Source organism: Fundulus heteroclitus, chromosome 14, assembly GCF_011125445.2.
Source record: "Fundulus heteroclitus isolate FHET01 chromosome 14, MU-UCD_Fhet_4.1, whole genome shotgun sequence".
Taxonomy (NCBI): Eukaryota; Metazoa; Chordata; class Actinopteri; order Cyprinodontiformes; family Fundulidae; genus Fundulus; species Fundulus heteroclitus.
The window spans coordinates 7,669,377-7,694,136 of record NC_046374.1 but is presented as its reverse complement, the minus strand read 5'-3'; the positions used below and the strand labels follow the sequence as shown (position 1 = coordinate 7,694,136).

The 24,760-nt window shown below is 42.7% G+C and overlaps 1 protein-coding gene across 7 annotated transcripts in view; it reads right to left on the bottom strand.

Annotated features, from left to right (window-relative positions):
* kirrel1a (kirre like nephrin family adhesion molecule 1a) overlaps positions 1 to 24,760 on the bottom strand; it is a 53,121-nt gene that overhangs the window by 11,371 nt on the left and 16,990 nt on the right. For 4 of the 7 annotated variants that reach the window (XM_036146214.1, XM_012861492.3, XM_036146211.1 and 1 more), the window contains 9 exons: positions 12,977 to 13,129; positions 7,315 to 7,464; positions 7,067 to 7,224; positions 6,802 to 6,952; positions 5,854 to 5,959; positions 3,065 to 3,213; positions 2,806 to 2,933; positions 1,752 to 1,878; positions 1,526 to 1,626 (listed from right to left, as the gene is read on the bottom strand). In XM_036146214.1, coding sequence (XP_036002107.1) covers positions 1,526 to 1,626; positions 1,752 to 1,878; positions 2,806 to 2,933; positions 3,065 to 3,213; positions 5,854 to 5,959; positions 6,802 to 6,952; positions 7,067 to 7,224; positions 7,315 to 7,464; positions 12,977 to 13,129 — 1,223 coding nt within the window. The remainder of the gene's footprint in view (positions 1 to 1,525; positions 1,627 to 1,751; positions 1,879 to 2,805; positions 2,934 to 3,064; positions 3,214 to 5,853; positions 5,960 to 6,801; positions 6,953 to 7,066; positions 7,225 to 7,314; positions 7,465 to 12,976; positions 13,130 to 24,760) is intronic. The other 3 variants (XM_036146215.1, XM_021315876.2, XM_036146212.1) reach the window with 1 other exon arrangement.

Here is a 24,760-nt window from a genome sequence, read left to right as displayed (position 1 = left end):
CACGAACTAGTCCTCCATCTTTACCTGAAGCTTTGTTATTTCAGTCATGGCGTTCTCTGTGTTTTGAATCCTCTCCTCAGCCTCGTCCATGCTCGCACTCACCTTTGCGATTTCTTACTTCAATTCCCCACGAGTGCACATGACATTCTTGTCAAAAGCCTCTTATTTCCTCGTAGTACCACGACCAGTATCTAGCAACAGATTTGCATTAATCGTAACAGTGTAAAGTTTTAGGTTTCCTCAGGTTTCCCCAGGAGCTCGTTCACAGTGCCACCATCACAATGAAATTCAAACCAGAAATGCTTTTTGACTTACTTTAAAGGAGCAATAAGCAAAATTTCATTATTTTAGATAAAAAAAATAGTGATGTAAGGAACTAAAGCTATCGTTTAAGATCAACTATGGTATGACGTCACACAACTGTTGTTCTCCAATCTCTTGTTTACAAGTTGGGCTGGCCACACGTGCATGTGAACAGCTGCCACTCAGGGCTTAGTCCCTCCCTGCCCCTAAAATGCCACCGTCAGAGCAGTGTTGCGTAGGAACAAGTAAGAGAAACATTCTCTTACTGACAGCATTATACAATTCTGAGTTCTGTTCTTCTGAAGGGTGATGCTATTTTTCTGTGTATTTATCTTTTGCAAATATGTGCATATGAGGTGATGGGTTAGAAGGGGAAGAGAAAGGGGGACTGGGTTGCAGATGGAGCGGAGGTAGAGAGAGGCGTGGCTTGTCACACATCTTGTTTTGGTCTACAGACAGTGCAAAAGCCCCACCTAGTGGTGAAAATCAGTTGTTGCTCCTTTAGGGTTTCTGTTCCAGCAGGAACCCACCGCACACACCTGTCAGTGCGGCACAGAGCGTGGCTGTGGTGCCGCGCGTCCTTGCGACTGTCTGCGTGGAGCAGCTCAGTGCATCAAGTTCTGTGTCACATATAAAACAGTTCAATGTGAAGACTTCTTCACACATTCAGAAAAATTGAGCTCTGCGCCTACCTGTCTGCGTGGACTTTGCCTTGTGTATGTGCGGACTCATGGACGCATAAGTATGTGGGAGCTTCAACCCTACTTATACCCCAGCAGCGCCCACCCAAAGTTCAGATCTAAATGCAACACAGAATCTGAAGCAGGACTTGAAAGTTCACGTTCTTGTCTAATATGAGTGACCTCGAGCCATGGTGATTGCAAGAATGGGCAAATGAAATTCAGTTACTAGATGTGTAAAGCTGCTAGGTACACAGCCAAAAGACTGGCTGCTGTAACTGCATTGAAAGATGGTTCTAAAAAGTGCCGACTCAGAGGGAGCTGAATAGATATACCCACCACAGTGCTCCGATTTTAATTTGTGAAAGATTTTGTATCATTAAATTATGCATCATGTCCCTTTCACATAGTAATGACCTAATTTTTTTTCCTGTCTTGTCACATAAAATCCCATAAAACCCGTTGAAGTTTGCGGTTGTAATGGGATAATGTGAAACCAATGGCATGAGCACCTTTGCAAGACACCGCATACTTTCACTTACGATCTTATCTGGAGGAGGTGTACTGGCTATGTAGCATTTCACCTCTCCTCTCTCCCCCCTAACGGCGTACTGCACGGGCTCACTGGAGATGATGGGCGGACCTGTGAAGACATGAACGACAGATTTCAGAATAATACACACGGTACGCATCTCGTTTCGAGTCTTTTCCCTCTCCTGTCACTGAACAGTGAAAGGTATCGATGGGACTGTGCGGGTGCTTTCTGACCGTTGACTGTGAGAGTGACCTCGGTCTCTCCTACTCCGATCCGTGGAACGATCGCCTTGCATACGTACTGGCCAGCGTCATCCTGGGTCACAGACTTCAGATGCAGCTGGTTGCTGTTGCTCAGAACCTGTGGGGGAGGCAATGAAAGAGCACGGATGTAACAGCAGCCACTAAAGAACAAACCACATAGAGAGGATGGGAGCACGTACGAGAGGCAGCAGGAGTATCACTTTCTCTTTATGCATACTTTATTCGCTTAGGAGTCAACGTGATCTACTACTCTGACCCCATCTGACTAGCAAGGTAAACTTGTGCTACAGTCCTTAACCCGTCACAAGGGCTTTTTATAGTTGCCTGGCAACCACATCCATCAGAAAACGAAGTGAAGAAATGACGGTTACATATGAAACCACCCAGAGAGAGAAACACCTGATTATACAGACGTGGGTGTCAGCCAAATTGGGATGTATTTAGAGGCTTTGATGCAAAGAGGATTTTCGGTTCAGTTCTGGTCCAGGATGCAGCAGTAAAAAAATAAATAAAATAAAAACAGTACACAGAAGCACTTTTAATGCCGGCCTAAATTATTCAATAAATCCTTCAATCAAATAGATAGACCAATAAAACTATCTGATGTTACTACCAACTCTGCTCAACAAATTACATCTAGGTTCACTTTAGAAAACCTGGATTTTAAAAAAACTTTCTAAGATCCTTAGTGAGAAGCAGCTATATGACAGTTTTTTTTTTTTAAGCAGGACTAGTTTGTAGGGATGTACACGGACTGGATGGAATTGGTTATCTATTATTTGGAATTTTTCTTTAAAAATGAGAAAATGTAACACAAGGCGAATATTCCTATATCTGCCAGGGAAAGATGGTCAATGCGTTCCCACTACGCCAGCAGGTGTTTTCGGACTACGAATCCAAAAAGCCTCATTGGAGAATTAAGATTTAAATGTTGATTATGACATTGGGATGTTTCTATTAGTGCATCAGGAGAACGGCTGACTGGATGAAAACAGAGTGAAGGACACATTAACAGAGCATTTACCATGTTCGATCCTTTCTTGAACCAGGTGAGCGTGAGCGGAGGGTTTCCCGCCCATTTGCAGTTGAGGGTGACATCAGAGTCCACGTCGACTGTTTTCGGCTGTGGCTCCACCAGCAGGATAGGACCGACTGCGGGAGGAAATCGAGATCATAATTCGGTGATGCTACAGGTAATGAGCCACCACAGAAACAGAACAAAGGTGCGTTGGATCCCTGTGACTCAGGACCGATCACTGTTAGGAGAGTACGCCACGACTCACAGTGAACATCCACCAGGATGCTGACGTTGGTTTTTCCAACCGCGTTGAAAACCAAACAGGAGACCGGCTCAGTGAAGAAGGAGTGGTCGGCCTTGGTGGTGAAGACGCTCTCCCTGGCACCCTGCAGCACCACGCCGCCTTTAGCCCATCTACAATTCACAGAAACCGAGTTACATTTTCCAACAGGATAACGATCATTTTGAAGCTAATATTTTCAAAGAATTTTTGACGATTTTCTTAAAAAAAAAAAATACATATTTGCGATTCACTGTTTTCCTAAGGCACTTCATTTAAGTTTGAAAATGAAATTTCTGGTGCTAAACCCAGCCATGGATAAAAGGACTAAACCACACAAAGAGAACTCAACTGGTAGAAACTCTGAATCCCAGAATGCAAACTATTTATTTTTATAGAAGCTCCAAGGAAGGATGAGTTTCCAAGCTGGAATCCCTGTGACCCTGGGGTGGACACGTATATGAACATCTTCATCTTGCTGGTCGAGTAAAAGACCGCATCTTCGAATAAACCTTGGATCCAAAGTAAGGTACGGTCTGCTGTTAGTGTATCTGGTGACTGTACAGCCAAAAATAGCTCCTGCAGAAAGAGTCTGAGCCAAGGATTCTCCAAGAGGAGACTGCCGTCAAAAAGGTGGCATTTGAACCTGCAGCTCCGCACACCAGATGCGGGCACTAGTCGGAGCAGACACTCTCCCTAGCTGCTAGACCAAGAGTGGTCCCCATGTCTTTTGAGCCGCTGAATTCAACCAGCTCTCCTGCCAGAACAGTTCACATTAAAATATTCTGTCTGGGCAATTGAAAATGAGTTTATGATAGAACAATCTAAATATTATCTATTTCACTGGATTTTGCATTGTTGGTGGTTTTTAGCAGCTTTAGTGCCAACAGACCGCTTGGCCTAATGCTACAAAATCTCTTTTGAGGTTTGCCACAAGCTTTATGTCAATTAGTGGTTCAGACACTGATGGTCTCGTAACATGAGCTTGCTCTGTTTCGTCCATATTTTCCCTTCCTTTCTACTCACTAAGCTGCACAGCATTATGTCCAAATAGTCCTAAGAAAAGTGCTAAATTGTGTCTCTGTATCTCAGCTACAAATGTTAAGGCTAGAAGCTCTGCTAATGCTAAGTCAGTAGCATTAGCATGCTAATACTAAGATTGTAGCAACCATTAGCATTAGCATGCTAATGCTAAAATGGTATCACCCATTAGTTGTGTTGTGCCTAATTCACAGCTTGCTCTGTACACAATGCAAATAAATTTTTGAAATGCAATTATGTTAAATAATAAAACATTTATTGAATAATAAGTAGTGGTTTATTTTCCCTGCTTTGAAGGTTGAACTGTTTTTCAAACTCCCAGTAATTGCTGCTCTATATTAGCTTTTTAAAGCTAATTTGGTCTCATTCCCAATTCCTTAAAACTAACTTTGGTTCTTAAAAAATACATATTCATACACTGATATTAATGTCACTGCATCTTTTTATAGTTCTTGATGTTTTATTCTTATTTTGTGTTTATTATGTGTGCAGTGTTGAGAATGCCAGTGAATGAATTCACTCAATCATCCAATGTTCTATACTACCACACTTCACTACACATGTATTCATAAAACAGTAACTGTCTAAGAATGAGAGCTGTTTGGTTAAAATTTCCTGACAATCCAGTATTGCCTCAACTTGGAAATTTTGATAAAAATTTGTAATTGCCCTTGGTACTTGTTAGCAGTTATTCATAGCCAACCAAGCCTATTGTTGCACACCAGGCAGTGACAGAAAAAATGTTGCCGTAAGAATGGGTGACGTTAGCCTAGCTCTAACTTTTAATCCTAAAGGAATACAACTTATTACATGTTGTAGTTTTGCAAAGGAACCTCTCCATTCTGACTGATTTCATCTGCTCAGTAGTTGATGGTAGTTGATTTTTCCTCTTAATGGCGTTCATTGCATTTTCAAAACAGGACAGGCCTGGGGTGTCGTGTGCAAAGACCTTGTACATACCACCAACATGGTACACACCCTTTTTCATGTAAAACTCCACACGTCTTAATAGAAACGTGACTGTGGATATATGCACAGTCCGACACCACCTTCATGTCTGGCCCATGAATGCTTAGTTATTGGGCCGTTTCTGACACGCATAGAGGGAATGCTGGGAAAATGTTAGTGATGTGAAAACGCATTGCCTGCATCTGGATTTATTTCCATTTTCTCAGCACAACTTAAGCTTCTGTCACTTGTTTTTTTGTTTCTGTGCCATCGGATTTATACAGTAAAGTTTGGAATTATTAAAACTACTGGCAGTTTTAGATTTTAAGTAATATTTTAAGTTCCACAATTCCTTCTGACTGGAAGTAATATTAATAGAAAATTAGGTTTTGGAGTGGCTTGATTGAGAGAATTTGTGAAAAGGGCTAAAGACGAGGGTAATGGCAAGAAGGTCTTCCAACCTCAAAGACTGGATACTCAACACAAAAAACAAATCATGAAAAATGACAGTGCAAACCTGCAATAGGCTTTTTGGCAATTATAAGAAGGGTTTGATAGCTGTGATGGCGATAAAGCCTTTTTCAAAACCATAGAGAAGAGGATAAATCATTTTTGGTTAAGCCAATTTAAGCAACGGCTTCCCTTATTGCTTCATTCTATTATCAGAAAACAACTTCATGGTTAAAAGCAAATAGATTTAAATCAAAATCTTCCACAGATATGAACATGTATGACCTTAACTGTGTCATTGGCTAGTAATGCAAAGATAAGAGACTGAAGCTGACCTGTAGCCCATAATAGGAGGGTTGGCATGGGCCTGGCAGGTGAAGGTGACTCTGTCCCCTTCTAGGACAGAGCGAGGTTCAATGGACAAGGTCACTGTTGGTGGATCTGGAAAAAGACGGAGACTCTTGTAACATGGACCCTGCAGGGGTGTATGTAGTACAGTTCTGAGGATTACTTAATGCTAGATGGCTGTCATGCATTAGTTGCTCACAGCCTTGAACCCCTTCGTCCGGTGGCAGATGTTCTACACGGTATTCAACATTATGCTGCATCACCCCTTATAGTTAGTTAGCCCTAACTGTAGCAGTGTCATGAACATATTCAGTAGAATACAGTGTTTTATAAAAGTAGTGCTATCCCTTTAAGGTTTTTCACATTTTGTTATGTTTTATGCTCAAACGTAGGCTTAATATAATTGTGAAGAGAAACGAAAGTGATAGATGGTTTTACAAATTAAACCTAAAAAAGGTCTTTACTTTTTCTGGGCAATTCTAACACATGAATATGCTTTGATCTGAACCATTCTGTCGCATCTCTGACGTCTCTGTTTACGTTTAGGGCTGATTTCCTGCTGAAAGGTGGACCTCTGCCACATTTTAACACGAGGATGGTGAGTTCAAGGTGATGTGGGGATTTCTGAATGCAGGTGACTTATATGAAATGTAATCAGAGGAATTGGATCAAAGGAGGTGGAACCGATATGCATGCCATGCTTTTCAGATTCTTATTTGTAAAACAAAAATCAAAACCCATGAATGATCTAGTTTGTGCTTGGTCAGTCACATAAAATCCAAATAAAATGCATTGAAATCTGTGGCTGTTAATGTGTGAAATTGTGAAAAGATCCAAGGATTATGAGTTCAATTTAGACATAATTTTATTTATTTAATGTAAACCACCAGTTTTTCTTCAATTTGTTGCCAAGTGTTAAAAGCTACATGACTTACGGTGCACATTAAGGGTGACGGTTGTGCTCTTGCCAGAGGGAGCAGCCAGATTGGTGGCCGTACAGCTGTAGTTCCTCCCCGTGTCGGTGTCAATGGGGTGTATCGGAAGGTAGCTCCGTGTGGTCACCCTCTTCCTGTCTGGAAGCACCTCCTGGAGGCCAGACAAAACGTAAAAAAAAAAAATAAATGGAAAATAAAAAGCAGAGAATGCTTAGTCTGTTTTTGGGCCTTTTAAATGTGTCTTGATGAGTGTGTTTAAACTCACAGTGGTGCTGACAGCGCCCTCTATAGGCAAGCCGTCTTTAAGCCACTCGACCACTGACGGAGGTTTAGCCCCACGAGACACACATGTAAGGTTGTATGATTCCCCCGCCGTCAGCAACACCTCCGGTCCTCCATCGATCACCGGGTCGTCCGGCGGGACTGAAAAAGGAGGGACAGACAGAGGGCCCGTTTAGAGACACAAACTCACAGAGAACACGGTTTACAGAAAGCCCGGGAGCGGAAACGCACTGAGGACGGTGAGTTTGGCCCTTCTGGACCTCAGAGCAGCATCAGGGGCCTGGCACTCGTACAGGGCGTCGTCGGATAGATCCGCTGACAGGATCTCCAAGTTGTACTGGCCCAGCTCCTGGACCCGCAGCACCCGGTACCTGGGCCAGGCTACGGCACACACACAAAGGCACAGAGACTTTAACAAGAGCAATACATTCTAGGAAGAAAACAGAGGTCAGGTTAAATGTCTCTCCAAGATTGGGACCGAACTGATCTATATTTAGCTTTTCTCTATTCTGACGCTGGTGGCAGCATACGTAATTTGACGTCTTACGTTTTATTGATTAAAACCTTTAAAATCCTGACGACCAACGGGTTGAACGCCTAAGGCTCCTCAGACATGCGGTCTGTGACACCACGCAGCTTCGTCCTGCTTCCACCGATTAGAAAACATCAGATCGGTGTCACGACCGCTGCTTGAATCGCTCTTTTTTTAGCATTAGCCTAAAGGTCAACCAGAGATACACATGGCCACATGACATCGGCCGAACTGCGAAAAATAAATAAATAAAAACAAATAAACACACAGTCAGACATGCTCTCAAGCAGAAACACACTCAGCCTTTTCCCTTCCCCCCATTCCATCTCCAGGTCCAGCTGTGCAGCTGTGGTGCATTCTCGCCGTTAGGTGGCGCCCCTGCACTCCCCCCTAGCATCAGCCGAGGGAGATGAATGCATCATGACAGGAGCGTTTTAGAGGACTCAAATCGACTTCGGTCCATGGTGCAGGATTTGTCTGAATTTGTCGCCTGGGTCACACATGAACCTCTCTGTTGCTGTGTTACGCGGGCAGACCTCCTGACTGCGCCGCTCGCCTGACCTCCCGCCTCCTCGTTCCCGGCTACATTTTGACCGCGCTTGCCTTTCATATGCGTGCATTTGCATGCAGAGTGTCGCATGCATAGGAGTGTGCAGGGACAGAGGGCATGTGTTCGTTCACATGTTTTTTTTTCGCAAAGCTCTGCCTTGAAGCGTTCCGCCATTACAGTATTAACACGATTAAGCCCAAGTGACAGAAAAAAAAAACAGGAGAGGAAAGAAGGGACGGAGGGAAGAGGGAGAGTGCAAGAACGAAGAGCGAGGCTGATGAGTGACGGGACGGACAAGTTAAAAGAAGAATCTAAGAGGGCTCAGTGCAACAAAGGCAGGGAAAGAACGAGAGCAGCAGGGACAGGGAGGAACAGGGGATCTAAGAGGAGGAGGTCACACAGGAATAGCACGACAGATAGAGGAGAGCAGAGAGTCCCAAATCCTAGCATAGAGCAGTTCATCGCTCTGAGGTGATGTGGGGAAGAAAGGAGGGAAAAATCCCGCTGCACTAGGCTTAGAGACAATAACAACAAATACAAAGCAACCGCATATCAATGATGGCGAAATCCCACTTTGGGACAATCAGTAACACATCTGGCCACGTGTTTTGGCCTGTAACCGCGCAACCCCTGCATCAGCCGCTCTGTTGGAACCAGCGTTGTAACTCAGATGAATCACCGAGCTGGAGTTTTGGCCAAGTCACACACAATCAAAGTGGAAAACGGGCCAGGGGCCGGGAACGCCCGGAGAGGAAAACGGCGCCGCCACACAGCTGCAGGGCTACAGTCACACGGGGCGAACCGACATATAGCCCCGAACCAATACCAGACGCTAGCCGGTATTAGCCAGTCCGCTCGGCGAGCAGCAGCGGCCGCTTTGACAGAGGCGATGACGTGATGCTGCTCTGCCGAGCTGACAGTCTGCGAAGGGTGCCGGGGGGGGAGCGGAGAGAATTCCCACCAAACATTAGCGTGGAGGCTGGGCAAATTTAGCATCCAGCTAAATACATGCACACTTTGGCACAATATGATGTGACGGGGGTATCATCTGCTACGAGAGCGGGGAAAAAAAAGTGTTACATTACCCCGACAGCGGTGTGGGCTCCCTAATATCAGGCGGCGCTTACAAGGCCATCGATGGCTCCGACATTTAGCGGCACCTTGTCTTCAGCAAACGTGATGCGGAAGATCACAATAACCACGAAACTGTCTGACAACTGATCGATCACATAAAAACCAAATTCTCTATCCTTTAACGTCTGCCAAATATTTGTTATGAGCAGTAACGGACAGCAGGATTCAGATCTTTAGAGTCCCAAAGGGTGATATTTAGTTGGATCTTTTGTCAAAACCATATTAATGATTACTATGCCATGTAAAAGTGTCCAAATCCCGTAGTGCTTTTACCATGTTGTGTCACTTTATGACCACCATCTTTCAATGTTTTGAAATGGAATCCGTAGATATTATTCATTTTAATGTATAAGATTCATAACTTAAATTTTTTTATCACCCCGGAGTCGGTACTGAAACCATCTTTAGCACCGGCAACAGCCGCAAGTCTCTTGGGGGCATGTCTCCACCAGCTTTGAGGATCTGGTCACTGAAAGTTTGGCCAATCCTTCTTTGCACAATAGTTTGACCTCAGTCAGATTAGATGGAGAGCCTCTTACCAAGTTCGCAATTCATCTAGATGTGGCGAGGCTGACCCCGCCTCTAGCCCATTGAAATGCTGGACATAGGCACCAGCACCCCTCCCCATGAGGGATAAAGCAAGTAAGAAAATGGATGGATGGATGGATGGATGGATGGATGGATGGATGGATGGATGGATGGATGGATGGATGGATGGATGGGCGAGGCTGTTAAAATAACCCGTGAAAATTGTCTGATCTGAACCTTTCCTGTATCTTTAGGGTCAATGTCCTGCTGAAAAATGAACCTGCGCTCCACTCTCGACTCTTCAGCAGCCTCTAATGACCAGGCTACCACTATGTTTTACTTGCATTTTGCGCGGAGAGCTAAAGGCTCAATTTTGGCTGTGGATGTTTGCTGTGCGCCCCACACGGCTTGTAGAAAACTGCAAACAGAGCTTTTTTTTTTTGCCTTCGACTCAACAATGGCTTTCTTCTTGCAGCTTTTCCATAAAGACCCGATTTAGGGAGCGCGCGGCTAATAGTCATCCTGTTAACAGATTCTCCCGCCCGAGGTCTACAGAGTGACAGCGAATTATCTGCTCCTCTCATCAAGGCTCCGCTTGGGTCACCTCTCAGTTTAGGCAGACGGACATGTTTTGGTGGGTTTGCAGCTGTGCCATAGTATTTCCATTGTAAAATGATGTTTTAAACTCTGTGCTCTATGAGAACTTTGGTATTAGTTTATAAGCTAACTCCGCTTTAGGCTCCTCCACTACTTTCTCCCTGACCTGTCTGCTGTGTTCCTTGGTCTTTGTGATGCTGTTTATTCACTGCTGTCCCCCCTAACAAACCTCAGACGCCTTCCAAACAACAACTTGATATACAGCTAGATAAAAATGACACACAAATGGACTTTGTCTATTAATGACTTTGAACAGTTATTGGTTCCAATGCATTAAACTGTGGCGCACCAGAGTAAAGGTGGTTTATCAGATTTTCATTTGTAAATAAAAGCCTCACAAGACATGGAAATGTTTGGGATTTTTACCATAAGTAAATGTGGGAAGGATTGAGGGGTATGAATACATATGCAGGGCACTGGAATTGGAGGACATGCTGATGGGCGGCCTTCATGACTTTATTTGTTTAGTTTATAGAAAAGGCCAAAGGAAGAATATGCTGTTCTACCTGATGGGCTAACCTGCTCTATATTAGCAGCAAAAGTTAGCAAAGCTTGAAAAGGCTCGTTGTGATTAAATATGTTGTTTTTTTATTAAGTTAAAAATGATTGAGCTTTTGTACAATATAAGACTTGCAGGGCCTTTTTGTCTTTACATTATAAAGGTACCTCCTGCACCCATTAAGATTTTGGGGTATAAAAGTAAAAGCAAAAGAGCAAAGTCCTATCCCTAAAATCTGTTCCAAAGTATTCTCCTTGAAAAACTCTCCTGCTGACATTCCAGCACTGGAAAAGCACAACCAATATCTAAGTGTTGGGGAATGCTAGCTAGTCAGATAAAACCAGACATTTGATCACACACCCAGACTTGCAAAATGTATTCCTAGTATATTTTTATTTTTACACAAACTAACCAATGTTAGAACACGCTTCCTCTTTGTTTTTTACAATTATTTTCCTGCGTAGTCATACTTTTGCTTCAGAAGCTGAATGTTTACCTTTCTTTATCCTCTTTCTTCCGTCATACTGATACCCACCTTCATGGTAAAACCAGGAGTTTGACTGTGGAACTGAGCTGTATTTTGGGGATTTCTTTGGAATCTAGGTATTTCTTCGACATTAGCGTAGAACCATAGTTCTCAAATTTCTATCCATCCACTATCTAGACCCACTTGTCCGTAGAGGGTCGGCGCCTATCTCCGGCGGTCATATGTCCGACCTGGACACGTCACCAGTTCATCGCCGGGCAACACTGAGACACACAGGACAAACAACCACGCACACGCACACACACACACACACACACACACACACACACACACACACACACACACACACACACACACACACACACACACACACACAAACACACACACACCTAGGGGCAATTTAGAGAGACCACTTGTGTTCCTGGACTGTGGGAAGAAGCCAGAGTACCCAGAAACTTCATGCAGAAAAATCCCAGGCCAGATTTACCAACTGTGCCACTAAAGTTTGAGAGCTATAGTGATTATCAAACTGTGGTACAAACACCCCCAATGGTATCTGGGCCGCCTTTAGTCGTGATCAAAACTGAAATAAAAAGATAAATACCAATGAGTAGCCTGTGACGTAGAGGACAACACTGAAACCAGAAACAAGTCCTGGTGGCTACTTCTACTTTGCTGTATTAGGCTTTAGGTTCAGAACGTGTATCAGAAAATGGCGTTAAGCCCAGCTACCAGTTAACCAGAGTGGAATATGCTAATCGAGATGGTTAGCAACCAGAATATTTCTCTGCTAATTCCATTTTTTAACAGCATAGTTGTACTGCATAGCAAGGTTGTGGCAAATACTTTTTTGTTGTTGTCATTTCTTTGGCACCGTTGGCCTTTTTAATGAAAGTAGGCTGACAGGAAGGGAGCTGAGAGAGAGGGAGAAGACATGTGGCAAAGGACCTGAGTGAAACCAGGGACAGCCGCATCCCTGTAGGGGTCTAGTGCTACCTGCCAGCGGTGCCCCCCGAAACCTTTGACTTTCTTACCAGGCATTTTTGATTTCTAGTGAAATTTCTGTTAATTTCTATCCTTCAAAGACGACAATTCCAACTTCTGGTCTATAATTAAAGCACATCCTTAAGTAAAACTGTTCATTTCCCTTTTTATGCCATAACACAGCAAACTAAAGGAGTTCATGTTCTGTTGCAATTCTGGTTTAAAATGTCTGCCAAGATGGTGATCTTGGTATTTACTTTGGTGTTACTTGTTATGAAAACCCTGGGAGCCACAGGCCTAGAGCTACAAGCCCCAATGTCTGGTGGTTGTTCAGTGTTCCCCAGGTGTTGGCATGAACTTTACAACACTGCGGCAACTTCAGTAAACTTCATCTTCAGTTTCGACTCGGCAGAAGAAAGAGCTTTCGTCTGCCTCGGCACTCTCAGTTCAAAGAAACCCGAAGAAGTTGTGAGGCAGAACTTGCGTTTCAGCGCTGTGAAAGGAAAGCGTGTGATGTCTCACCCCGAAGGTCCTCTCCAATGCCCAGAGCCAGACCATCTTTGGTCCACTGAACGATGCCAGAGTAGTTGAAGACAACGCAGGACAGGATCACCCTCTGGCCCCGCACCACCGACTGGTCTGCCGGCTCCTGAGAGAATCTCGCTGTCCTCACTGCTGGTTTGGGCAAAGAAATGAAGAGAGGAAAGGGAGTTACAGACAATTTATAGACAAGCTGCTTTAAGATCACTCTAGCATATTATTGCGTGCGTCTCCTATCCGATGATTATTTGATTCGGATTTGCATTCCCCCGACAGCAATGGATTGACATCATTACCACATTTGATCACTCTGTGGCCTGCGGGCATAAACTGAGCACCGCCGTCACAAACCAAGTCTAAAGACAAAAGGTATGAAGGAAAGGGAAATCAGAAAAAAGAGTTGAAGAAGAACAAGTAGGAAGTATGACCTGCGGGGGGGGAAAGGTCTTTGAGCTTACTGAGAGGAGATCAAACAGGGATCTTCAGCCATCGGGTGGCTCACACCCCGTCTGTTCTCGCTCCCGACTTTTATTCCCCCCTCAAAACTTGGCGGCGCTCCCTCTCTTGTTTCTCCCCCCCCCTTCGTTCCTCCCTATGAGTCATCTCCCAGGCTTCCACTCCCCAACCCGGACTACAGTGGCTGTCATTGTCTTCTGGACCATTTGCCTTCCAGTCCATAGACCACAACCACAGCAGATGGCCCTGTGCCGCCATTGCTCCCAACGACCACCTAATATGAGCACAAAGCAAGAAAAAGCCCCCCCCCCCCCCTCGCCACTCTTCCATGCTGCGTGATGACAAGGCGTAATTAGACGTCCCTTAAAGGCACGGCACGCGTAAAACAGCGGAGAGTGAACCCGTCGTGGAGGGGGTTCCTTTGGATTTTTCCTGCTTTCCATTTTGGCATTCATTTCACCCCCTCTGCCGCTTGTTGTTTTCAAGAAACCCAGAGAGTAGATGATTAACCCACTGCTGCATTGGCTTCCCTTTCCCCTCCTTCTCCTGCCATCGCATGTCTCCTTCTTTTCCCTCTCCATGATGTGGTTGTGTGTCCTTTACCCAAATTGCTTTGCTTCACTCGCTGCTTTTACAGCCTATAAGCATGCATCCCCGCTCACCTCCTTCACTTTCTCCATCTATAATGCTGCCTATGAATGTCCTTCTGCTGGCACTGATCTCCCTCCACCTCTCCGTTCCTACAGTACCATTTTCTTTCTATATACATATATAATGGCGTATATGCCCTTTTACCCATAATACTTTCTATTTCTGTGGCCCTCCTCCTTGCTGGTTGGAAGGGGGTTAGAGGCGGACTGTCACAACTCATTTATCACATTAAATATCACCCCTCCAGCACTTTCTCCCTCCCTCCCTCCCTCATTCACCCATCTCTCTTCTCACTTTCCCCCCTGACTCCTTTTTTTTCCCCCTCCACCTCTTACCATTTACATTTCTCACTTGTCCTCTCTACTTTTTTGTCACTTCTGCTTCCCTCTTTTACTCCACATCTCTCATGCCCTCACAAGTCTCCCTCAGAGCCCTAAAGCTCTTCATCGAAGGTTCCCATCGCGCTCGTTTTTTTAACAACTGCCATATGCCTGTGCACCATATACCTCCCGCATCGTCCCCATGTCCCTATCTTTCACATTTGCTCCCCCCCCCCTTACTCTTTCTGCCTCACATCATGTCATATTTAACACAATTTGTAGAGGTAGAATAAGCCTGATGAAACAAAAGGAGCCAGTCATGCAAAAAGATTTCAGGAGCAATCCTTACAATGGCTTCTGACAGGGCAGCGCATTAATATTCTGAAGATAAAGGGGGACGTGCGAGGATACACGGTGAAAAAGGGAATCAGATGCAGATGGAGCCTTGCAGCGTGCATACCTAGAATAACTCGGTACTCAGCCCCCAAACCATCACCAACCCCCACCGCCTTAAAAAAACAAGCCTGTGTTTGTTCCCTGAGGAATGCCCAAATAAACTGCATTAACTAATGAATTCAAAAACAAGAGTATATGACTGTCAGAAAGCTATAAAAAAAAAACACCTTTAACTGTGAACTTTTCATCACTCATTAAACATCAGTTTAAAGTCCCCTAAATGGACCCCGGGGTGCAAGAATGAGATTATCAAAAACAATAAAATCTAATTTATGGTATTTGCTAACCTTGTTGTTGGGATTATTAACTTTCCCCATTTTTATTCTATTAGAGCCTATCTGCGAAAATATGATGGAAGGCCATTAATGTGTGCTGTATCCCTGTACAATTACACTACCTATTGGAACTGGTTTACTGAAATATCTGTTAATGGCTACATTTTATTTTTATTTTTATTTTTTTTAAAACAGTATTTGTGGGATTTGATTGTAAGTAGTAGGAATGTCACGATACTAAAATACAAACTCGATTTGGATACCCAGGAAAATACTTGATACTCGATACCATTTTCGATACCGTGGGGATAAAAATATGACAAAAAAATTAAAAAGGGCATAAAAAAAGATTTTAATAACATAAAAAAACTCACGTTTTTCAGTCTCAACATGGAACATGCTTTCTCAACAGAATCACAGATGCCAGTTCAATAAGTGTCCAAATAAGTGCTAAATGAATAAGCCAAATATAACACATACCTAGTAGCATGCTAGCCATAGCTAATGACACATTAATGCAGACCACCCGTTGCGCTAACATCAGTTATACATTTAATGTATTAAATGATATTATCAACGGGAACTTTAATTTATTAACCTGTCGAAATTCATCATGAAGGCCAGGGTGTCAGTCCTTAAGATGTTTAGCCAAGTTTGTTCTGCTGCTTGACTTCGTTCTCACCACTTTAAAGCATTGTTTGCACACAGGCGTGTTAAAATCTTTGGATTTCCCTTATTCATTTGCCCTCATATGTTAAAATATTTTGTATTGATACCATGCCAAATTAGTATTGTATCCGGATACAGCATTTGAGTATCGACACTTTTCAGAGTATTTATATTTTCTAGTAAGGAGAGACAGCTGTGTAGGAAAACGGAGGTGAGGAATCACCTCACCTCTGTCTTTTCCCGCTCTTTACTTTAGAGCCCCATTTATAATAACTTTTGAGTTATTGTTTTCCCAACTATAGCAAAACTACGAATGAGTAAAACTGAAGGCACCTAACATGTTTTACCTGTCAGATTTAGAGAGGCCGGCACATGTGATGCGTTTTCAATGACATCACTGGAAAATACTGAGATGGAGGAAAGTTAGCGTATGGGTAATAGGCATGCAAGAACAGACAAGAAAGTGAGTACCAGAATCAGCTATGTAATGAAGGTCATTTGGTTTAACGGGCTAGACCCATGTCAGGCACCAACATGCAGATTTTGTCCAAATTTTGATTGTTTACCAAACATTTCCTACATATGCACCTGAAATCATACAACCCCCACAACAAACAAGCAGCTGCTTGCAATGAATCATACCAGAACTGCTCAACACAAGTAACATTGTAAGTTAATTAAATATAAAATGACACTTTTAATGATTCTGAATGATACGTCTCCTTCATGAAAAAGCAGATTTGGTGGGTGGTAGAGCACCAAATTGAGAGACACAAGCTTCCTAGAGTCCTAACCCTCTCCTCATAGACAAAGCCCTTCGGTTCACTAATATGTGTTACAAACCTGCGCGTTACAAAACCACAAAACTATTCTTTCAACCTTTCCTTTAGTTTAGTTCTTTTACTAAAAGGATTTTGACTTTCTTTATTTAACTGGTGTTTTTAATGCTTCTCCTTTATATCTCTTTATGATTTCCTATTTCCTGTTCTGCAGTCTCTTGGTTACATCTGTATTACTTGCTTGTAGGTCATCATTTTGCTCCTAACCATGAAAGCTCTTGACCTTTCAACACCTTATTATCTGAGCATGTAGTTTCTCTGGATGTTTTTTTTATGCTTCCTTCAGGAACCCTACGGAGAACAAGGTGAAAAGGGAATACTTCAGGGTCTGTGTTTCATCCTTCCATCCATCGTTTACTTTCTACCACGCTTATCCATGCTGGGCCGCTGGTGCCTATATCTGGTGGTCAGTGAGCGAGAGAGGCGGGGTACACTCTGGACCGGTCGTCAGTCAGTACGAAGGCAACACACACACACACACACACACACACACACACACACACACTCATCCCTAAGAGCAATGTAAAGAGACCAGTTAAGCTAACAGTCATGTTTTTGGACTGAGGGAAGAAGCTGGAGTCCCTGGAGAGAAGCCAGAAGGAGAACATGGAAACTCCATGTAGAGAGACCCCAGGCCAGGGTCTGAACCCAGTGTACCCAGGACCTTCAGTATTTGAGTCTGTTTGAAGTATGTGGCATATGTTACCCTATTACATAAAATAGTGCCTGGTTTAAAGAAAGCCGAAAGAGTAGTGCCTTGTGCTGTCGTCTTATGGGTCTTTTCGTTGTGTTCCTTTTAAATGTTAACAAACGTGCTCTTTTTTTTTTCCACTTTAAATTTCTACACAAAGGTGGGCAGTGTCTACATAGGCCCCAGAAAAAAAGACTAGGCCCAGGGGGACAGTTATTCCAGGAAATATTTAAATATGCTGACAAAGCACAGTGCCAGCCATTATACAGGGACTTTAGGTCACACACGGACGACATCTGCAGAACTTTTGGTCTCAAAGGGACAAGAGCAACAAATCTGTACATTTCCTGCTTGTAGAGATCCCTTTGGAGTTTTTTTTGTACTTTCCACAGAGTTTTTACTAAAATAATCTTAACTGGTTTTGAGGGGGGAAAAATTGACAAGATTCAGAAAAAACAATTCCTGACAAAAACGTTTTTGTAGTAGAGCTGCAGCAAGCTATCCAGATCACGAAAAAAGATGCTAAGCAATGCTACGATTTTAACAGTGTTTTGCGAAAAACCAAGAATGTTTACTTTTTTGGTTACATGAATGGATTAAAGGTTTTACAAAAGGGTAAGAAACTCATGCCAAAACATCCTGATAAATACCTACTCCTCAGTACAGTATAATTACACCCTTACTGATTACAAAGCAAGACAAGGTAAACAAAAACTATAGTTAAGGATCTGGCTCGTCACGCGTGGCGTACGTTTTGCAGTTCACCCCATTTTTTCTTACTTAGCTATTACTAGTTTCTTCATAGTCAGACATAACAGAACAAAAGTAACTTGAGAAAAATGCTCTCAGTCATTCAGTCATTCTGGAATTTACAACCAGTTTATCAAATTCTAAATAACGTAAAAGGAAACGTTTAGTTTGAATTAATGTCCGACTGTGCAAAAATATGGTTATCTTTCTTTTTATACTGTGTAGAAAAATATGTAGTTTCAACTGTATTTCTGTTTGCTTTGCTTAGAAACCTATATTTAGCATATTTACTATGCTATATAGCAGGAGTGTAATGGCATTCTTTTGGTACACATTTGCAATCCTCCATAAAACCTTTACTTTGTTTGTGTAAACCATAAGAAAATTCTTACGTTTTCCCAAAAATGTGATTAAAATCTTGTCTCATACCATTCTTGTGAACACAATATTGTGCGATGTCTGTGCGAACACATTTCAGATCAGGATTTCTTTTTAGTTTTTTCCCCCCTCTCTACTGCTGCCAATTGCTTCTTCAAAACAACTGAGATTCTTTACGTAAAGACCCTGGGACTGTAATTTGTTGTGATATTTTTGTCTAAAAACCTTTACCAGAAGATTTCTTTAATCTTTTACTCTTAAATGAGTTTCCTTAACTTTATCAACATCCTAAAAATGTAAATTATCGACCATGTGTCTTTAAAATGTCAAAGACGTTAACATGTACGGAGGCCTTAGTCCTCGACGTGGTCGACCCGGGTTTGACTCCGACCCACAGTCCTTTGCCATATGTCTCTCCCCCTCTTCCACCTCCTTTTCCTGTCAGCCGACTGTGTTAAAAAGCAAGCCACAGAGCTGCGAAAAAATCTCAAAAAAAAAAGAAAAAAGATGTTAATATGAGCCCTGTCATTGAGTACGACTACTGGCTAACCATTAGCTGAGAACAGCTCTACCTGCTTCAGAACTTCCTAAACTGTAAAAATTGGGACGGGCCTTAATAGGTAGCAAACAGCTGATCAAAAAAGTTTCAGTTGAGGTAAAATGAAGCCATTTCTGAATGAAAAAATTATGCTTGTGCATGGTAAGGCTAACAAAATTCTGAGAAGAAGCACTGCTGACTGCTAGCTTCTCAGTTAGGGTGACCAAATGCCCCAGATTTCCGGGGACAGTCCCCATTTTGGGCCCCAAAAGCTGTTCCCCGAAATATTCATGAGTGTGAAAAAAAGCTGAAAACTTAAAACCCTCAAAATTGTGTTGAGCAAAAAGGTCAGATGGCTTGGTTGGTTGTTTGAAATGTTCAGAATGCTGGTGAAGCCGAAATTTTAACTTCATTAGGCGCTAGCTAGCACCATGTGCTCCGTCTGCTGAGGTAAGTACTTGTTCCATCTGATGTTAATGACTGAGACTGTTGTTATCAAACTCATGTTCTGATTTTTGTGAATTTTTTATGGTTTTAGGTAGGCAGTTTTAGTTGCTACTGAGCTCTTCCAGTGCACAGCAGCCTGACGGAGCTTCTGTTTTATAGTTCAAAGCTGCTTTCCTGAACTTATGAGAAGATATGGCCATCCACAGATTACAGAAATGGCAGGGCACCTGGTCATAACACTGATTTTGATCTGATAGCACCAAAATCTAACCATGATTTTCTTTTGAAATGAAGTAGAGATGTCCAAAAATTTACTACAAATTTATCTTCCTTGCTGCAGGAATCACTCACCAAGCCTTCGGACATTCTTATAAAGGTTCTCACAGCTTGTGTTTAGTTGCACTTTGAATTTGGGTCAAATCCCAAATAAAATGCGTGACATAACGGCAAGTTTTTAAAAGAATTTCTTTAATTTATTTTTCTGAAACAAAAAGAAGTGGGGGGAAAAAATCGATGAATCGGATTTGGGATCATAAAATCGGAGACTTAACTTTTAAACCATATTGCCCAGCCCTACGTAAAATACTACTTGGAAAAACAGCTCATTCTTGTTCTGATATGTTTCTTAAGCTGATCCAGCCATGGTTCCAATTTTAATTATTCCAACTTAACTTCCTTAAAAAGTGCAAAGATACTCAAGGGATTTTTTGTTCAACTGGCCCCTGGTTATTTAAAGTGTATCTCACCCCCATACCAGAGCCTTACTCCGCTCACATCTAATATATCTAAAAAATGTGCCTAAAGGAGGAGGTGCCCTGCGGACCAGGGAATGTGTGGGGGTTGAGGACTTGCTGTGGTCTGGGCTACTGGAACAAGGCAAATAAATGCTAAATAAACTAACTGAATGATAAGCTAATACATCCCTAACCTGAAAATTGATAGAAAGGTCAAAAACTTCTCTCTGCCAACTCCAACTCTCTACAGAGGAATGTACGAGACGGAGACGCATTTATACCCCACAGCAGCAGAGCCACTGATGTCAGTTCTTCTGGGTGACGTCACAAGATCTTTTGAGCCAGCACCAATACTGATTCAAAATTCAAATGCAGTACACTCGTTAAACACGAGGAAGGTGCCACACAAAAGCAGGATTTCAACAAATGTGCAGTGTTTTGTCAAAATAATGACTGGGACAGGTAGACAGCACTATAAGACATCCATATATACAGTTTATTAGCAAAAAAGAGTCAATTTGGGGGTGAGTTACCCCTTAAGCGCACTTAACTTTTTATTTACATCCTCCTCAAAGCTTAGGAAAATGAAATCAACTAAATTATGTTACATGTTTCATGTTAGTTATAAAATGTAAAATCCTTTGGCTACTTAAACCAAATTCTACACTGAACTGATTCTTTAAAGCTCTATTTGCAATGTGTGAAACCTTTATTTCACTTTGGAAAAGCCAGAAGGAGATGTAAGTTAACAAATGAATATTTTTAAATAACACTAATGTGTTTAACACTGACAAAGATGAACGTTTAAATAGAGTTAATCACCTTAAATGAAATTAGCAACAGAAAACAGCTCTAGTTACTGTAGCTTTACCCACAACTGAACTCCATGTTTCCTCTAATCTGATATTAAGAACACATTAGAATCAGATAAGCAAAATAAAAACCCATGATCCCAGTTCCATGTCTCGTCCCGTCTTGTGAGCAGGATGTACCGTTACATCCCTATTTAATGTAGAATTAGTATAATTTATTAACATAGAATGTCCCAAAAAACATCCGCTTGTTTCAATGCTTGAATTTCTTTGTACACTTCCTCTTCTGACTGCACTTTTATTTCTGAAAAACATTCAGCTCAGAGTTTATATTTACCAACATCAAAAGCTTAAAAAAAAAAAAATTTCTTTTTTTTCAGACGCCCGTGGTATAAAGGGGGTTTTAGCTGGGTTTAAACTACCTTGCAACCTCGACGGCAGCCGGAGGGCAAGCAAATCCTTCCCTCTGTCTCGGATGTGATAGCTGGAGGTATTCCCTCAACAGCCTCCGTAAAGCGTAACAACATAATCCAGACCGAGCGCTCCTGAGCAGAGGCTACACAATCTGCGAAGGAAGACACCCATGCAAAGGCTGACGACTGAAAACACTGACTCATATGAACATGTGCTCGTTGCCTTCTGATTTCCATATTACCCAGTTAACACTTGTCAACATGGGTGCATGTGCCTGTGTGTTAAAAGAAGAAAACACACACACACACACACACACACACTGAGCGCTGGGAAGGAGAGTGCATTCAAGGGAGCTTGTATTCTTTCATTAAGTGGGTTATGCTGCAGTGACAAAATTAGAGTGCCCTGATTTCCTTGAGTCGCTCGTCCCCATGATACCACCGGGGGACTCTGATCGCCCTGTCCACACAAGGATGGTCACAAAGGGCTGTGACCACAACCACATGTGCATGGAAAACCACACACACACTAACACACACACACTAACACAGAACTGGCAATAGGGATGGCTAAACGTTCACCACACAAGGCTAACCCTTTCCTGTCAACATGCACACAAACACCACCGCTCCGATCCCTAAACGTGCAATCAACACACGCGGGCGGTTTCCGGAACACGGCCGACGGCTTGGGAGCGAAATGCCAAAGACGGCAGAGACACACCGCTCTCCGCAAAGAGAACGGGTCCCGGTTCTGTGTGGGATTAAGTACGACCCGAGTCAAAGTTTTGAAAGGGATTAGGATTAATCCGGGAGTCGGGACCCGGAGACACAAACCTCGGCTCGTGGAAGCGGACGCAAATGCCGAGGGCGACTGGCTCAGTAAAGAGAGCGACCGCCACAGTGTGAACACACACAGCAGTTTGGTCCTGAAGTGCCAAACACACACCATGGGATGGTGTGTTAATATTGTATGTTAATAGCAAAGTAATGGCATTTTAATTTAGTCATTGTGCATATATATATATATATATATATATATATATATATATATATATATATATATATAAGTGGATCGTAAAGTACTTTTCGAGATCTTGAAAGGCCACACTTCGATCCCCGATCTGAACAAATCCAACAGATGAGGAACAAACTACCAGTCTGGAAAGAGTTGCACAGCCATTTCTAAAGTTTCAGGAGTCCAGCACACTTCATAGAGAGCTATTATCCTCAAATGTAGAGATCAAAGGTCAGTGGTAAACCCTCACCCAGGAGGCCACAGAAGAACTAAGAGCAGTGTCTAAGCCACTGCAGGCCTCTCTTTCACCGGTTAAGGTTAGTGCTTATGACTCGGTAATAACTAAGAGACTGGCCCAAATGGCATCAGTGGGAGCGCTCCAAGGCCAAAACACGTGCAGAAAAAGAGGAAAAAAGGCTTGTCTCACCCCACCCCCCAAAGAAAATTAATTTATAAATTTCCAAAACCTTTGGGCACAGTGTTACATTATAGAAATACAGTATATATGATTGACAAAACAACTAAACAGGCCTGTTTTTTGTCTGTGGGAGGAAGCCAGGATTCAAACCCAGGACCTTCTTGCTGCAAAACAACAGTGTCACCAACTGCACCACTGCAATAATACTTTTCCACTGAGCCGCATGTATGTGTGTGCAGATGTTCAAACCTATTTTCAGCTGAATGTGACACGCTGCCTTATTATCGCCTCACCTCATGGTGTTGTATGAGGGCTTGGACTGATGCCGCACAGTTCACACTCTAGGTTTCTGTCATTGGATCAGATCCTGTGTAATAAAATGCCATTTGTGCGTCCTGTTATGTGTCCATCTAATTATCTATGTGTCTGGTCCCCCTCCCCGTACCCTTTCTGCACCCCTCCCCTAAAGTGCGCCCGCCATCCCCTCCCTCGCTCCGCTCCAGCCAATCCCCGGCCCCGGCTGGAACACCGACTTACGTCACCATAGCAACAGCTGACGTGTAAAGTAACTGCCCGAAAAAAAAAGTTTTCTGTCCAAGCGTGTCTGCGAGCACACCCGCGACGTGCATCTGTGTGTCTGATGAAACCCTCCCTCGTGCTTGGTACATCCATTTTTCGGACAGAAAAAAAAAAAAAAAACATCAATGACCTCATCGTCCCTCCACCTATTCAATTAATCCTCGGAGCCAGCGCTGATGTCTCATTATTCCTCCCTCCCTGCTCTATTTTATATATATATATATATATACCGATGCTCAATCTGCTTCACATTATTATAATTTTTTCTTTGTCGGTCTGATTTTACATTTGCGCAGCGTATGGCCGTCACGTGCTGGTGCTATGGAGAGACTGTGTGAGAACAAGATGTGGGCAAACAAAGAGACTGAGAAGTGCGATGGAGGATGACATCATTGTTTCAGGACAAAGTTGCAGCCACAGGAATCACGGGGCGCCGTCTCCCCCCCCACCCTCCTGCCCAGGTCTGGCTGTATGTGACATGCGTGTACTGCCGCATCAGTGTGAGCGCGGGTGCAATGTCCAATCAACACAAATTAACTCTGTGTAAGGGAGGGGATGATTTCTTAAAGTTTGGGTTTGAATAAAAAAAATTAAAAAATATATATATATAATAATTATATATATATATATATATATATATATATATATATATATATATATATATATATATCAAAAACGAATGAGGCAAGTCATTTAAAGTGCCTGACAAAAGTATTCACAATCCTTGAACATTTATTTATTTATTTTTTGACATTTTGTCATATCACAACTACGGCTGCACCGACATGAAAATGTGTTGCTGTTATAGCTGATAACTAATATTTATTGATATTACATATAGCCTATTTCTCTACCATTTTGACATCATGAAAAAATAACCGCACGGAGAGCATTGCTTCTCTACTTCAGTTAAACAACCCCCCCCACCCCCCCATCAAATACCCAAAAATACCAAATGGCCAATCCCACCAACTGATAAAGATCTTATGTGACCCACCGGTCAAAAGTACAGCATACAGGATGTTTAAAAGGATTTTTACAAATAAAAAGCTAAAATGTGCGATGTGCAGTTTTCCTAAACCCCACTGAGTCAGTACGTTGCTCAAGCGTCTTTTGCTGCAATTACAGCTGGAATTTTTTCGGGTATGTCTCTACTACCTTGCTAACATCTGGATATGGACATTTTTGCCCGTTCACCTTTGCAACATTTCTGAAGCTCGGCTGAACTGTTGCTGAGCATCTGTGAAGATGTGTTCTCAGTTTGGTCTGAACTTTGATTGGCCTTTTATATGTTGTGAATTTAGTTTGATCTAAACCATTTC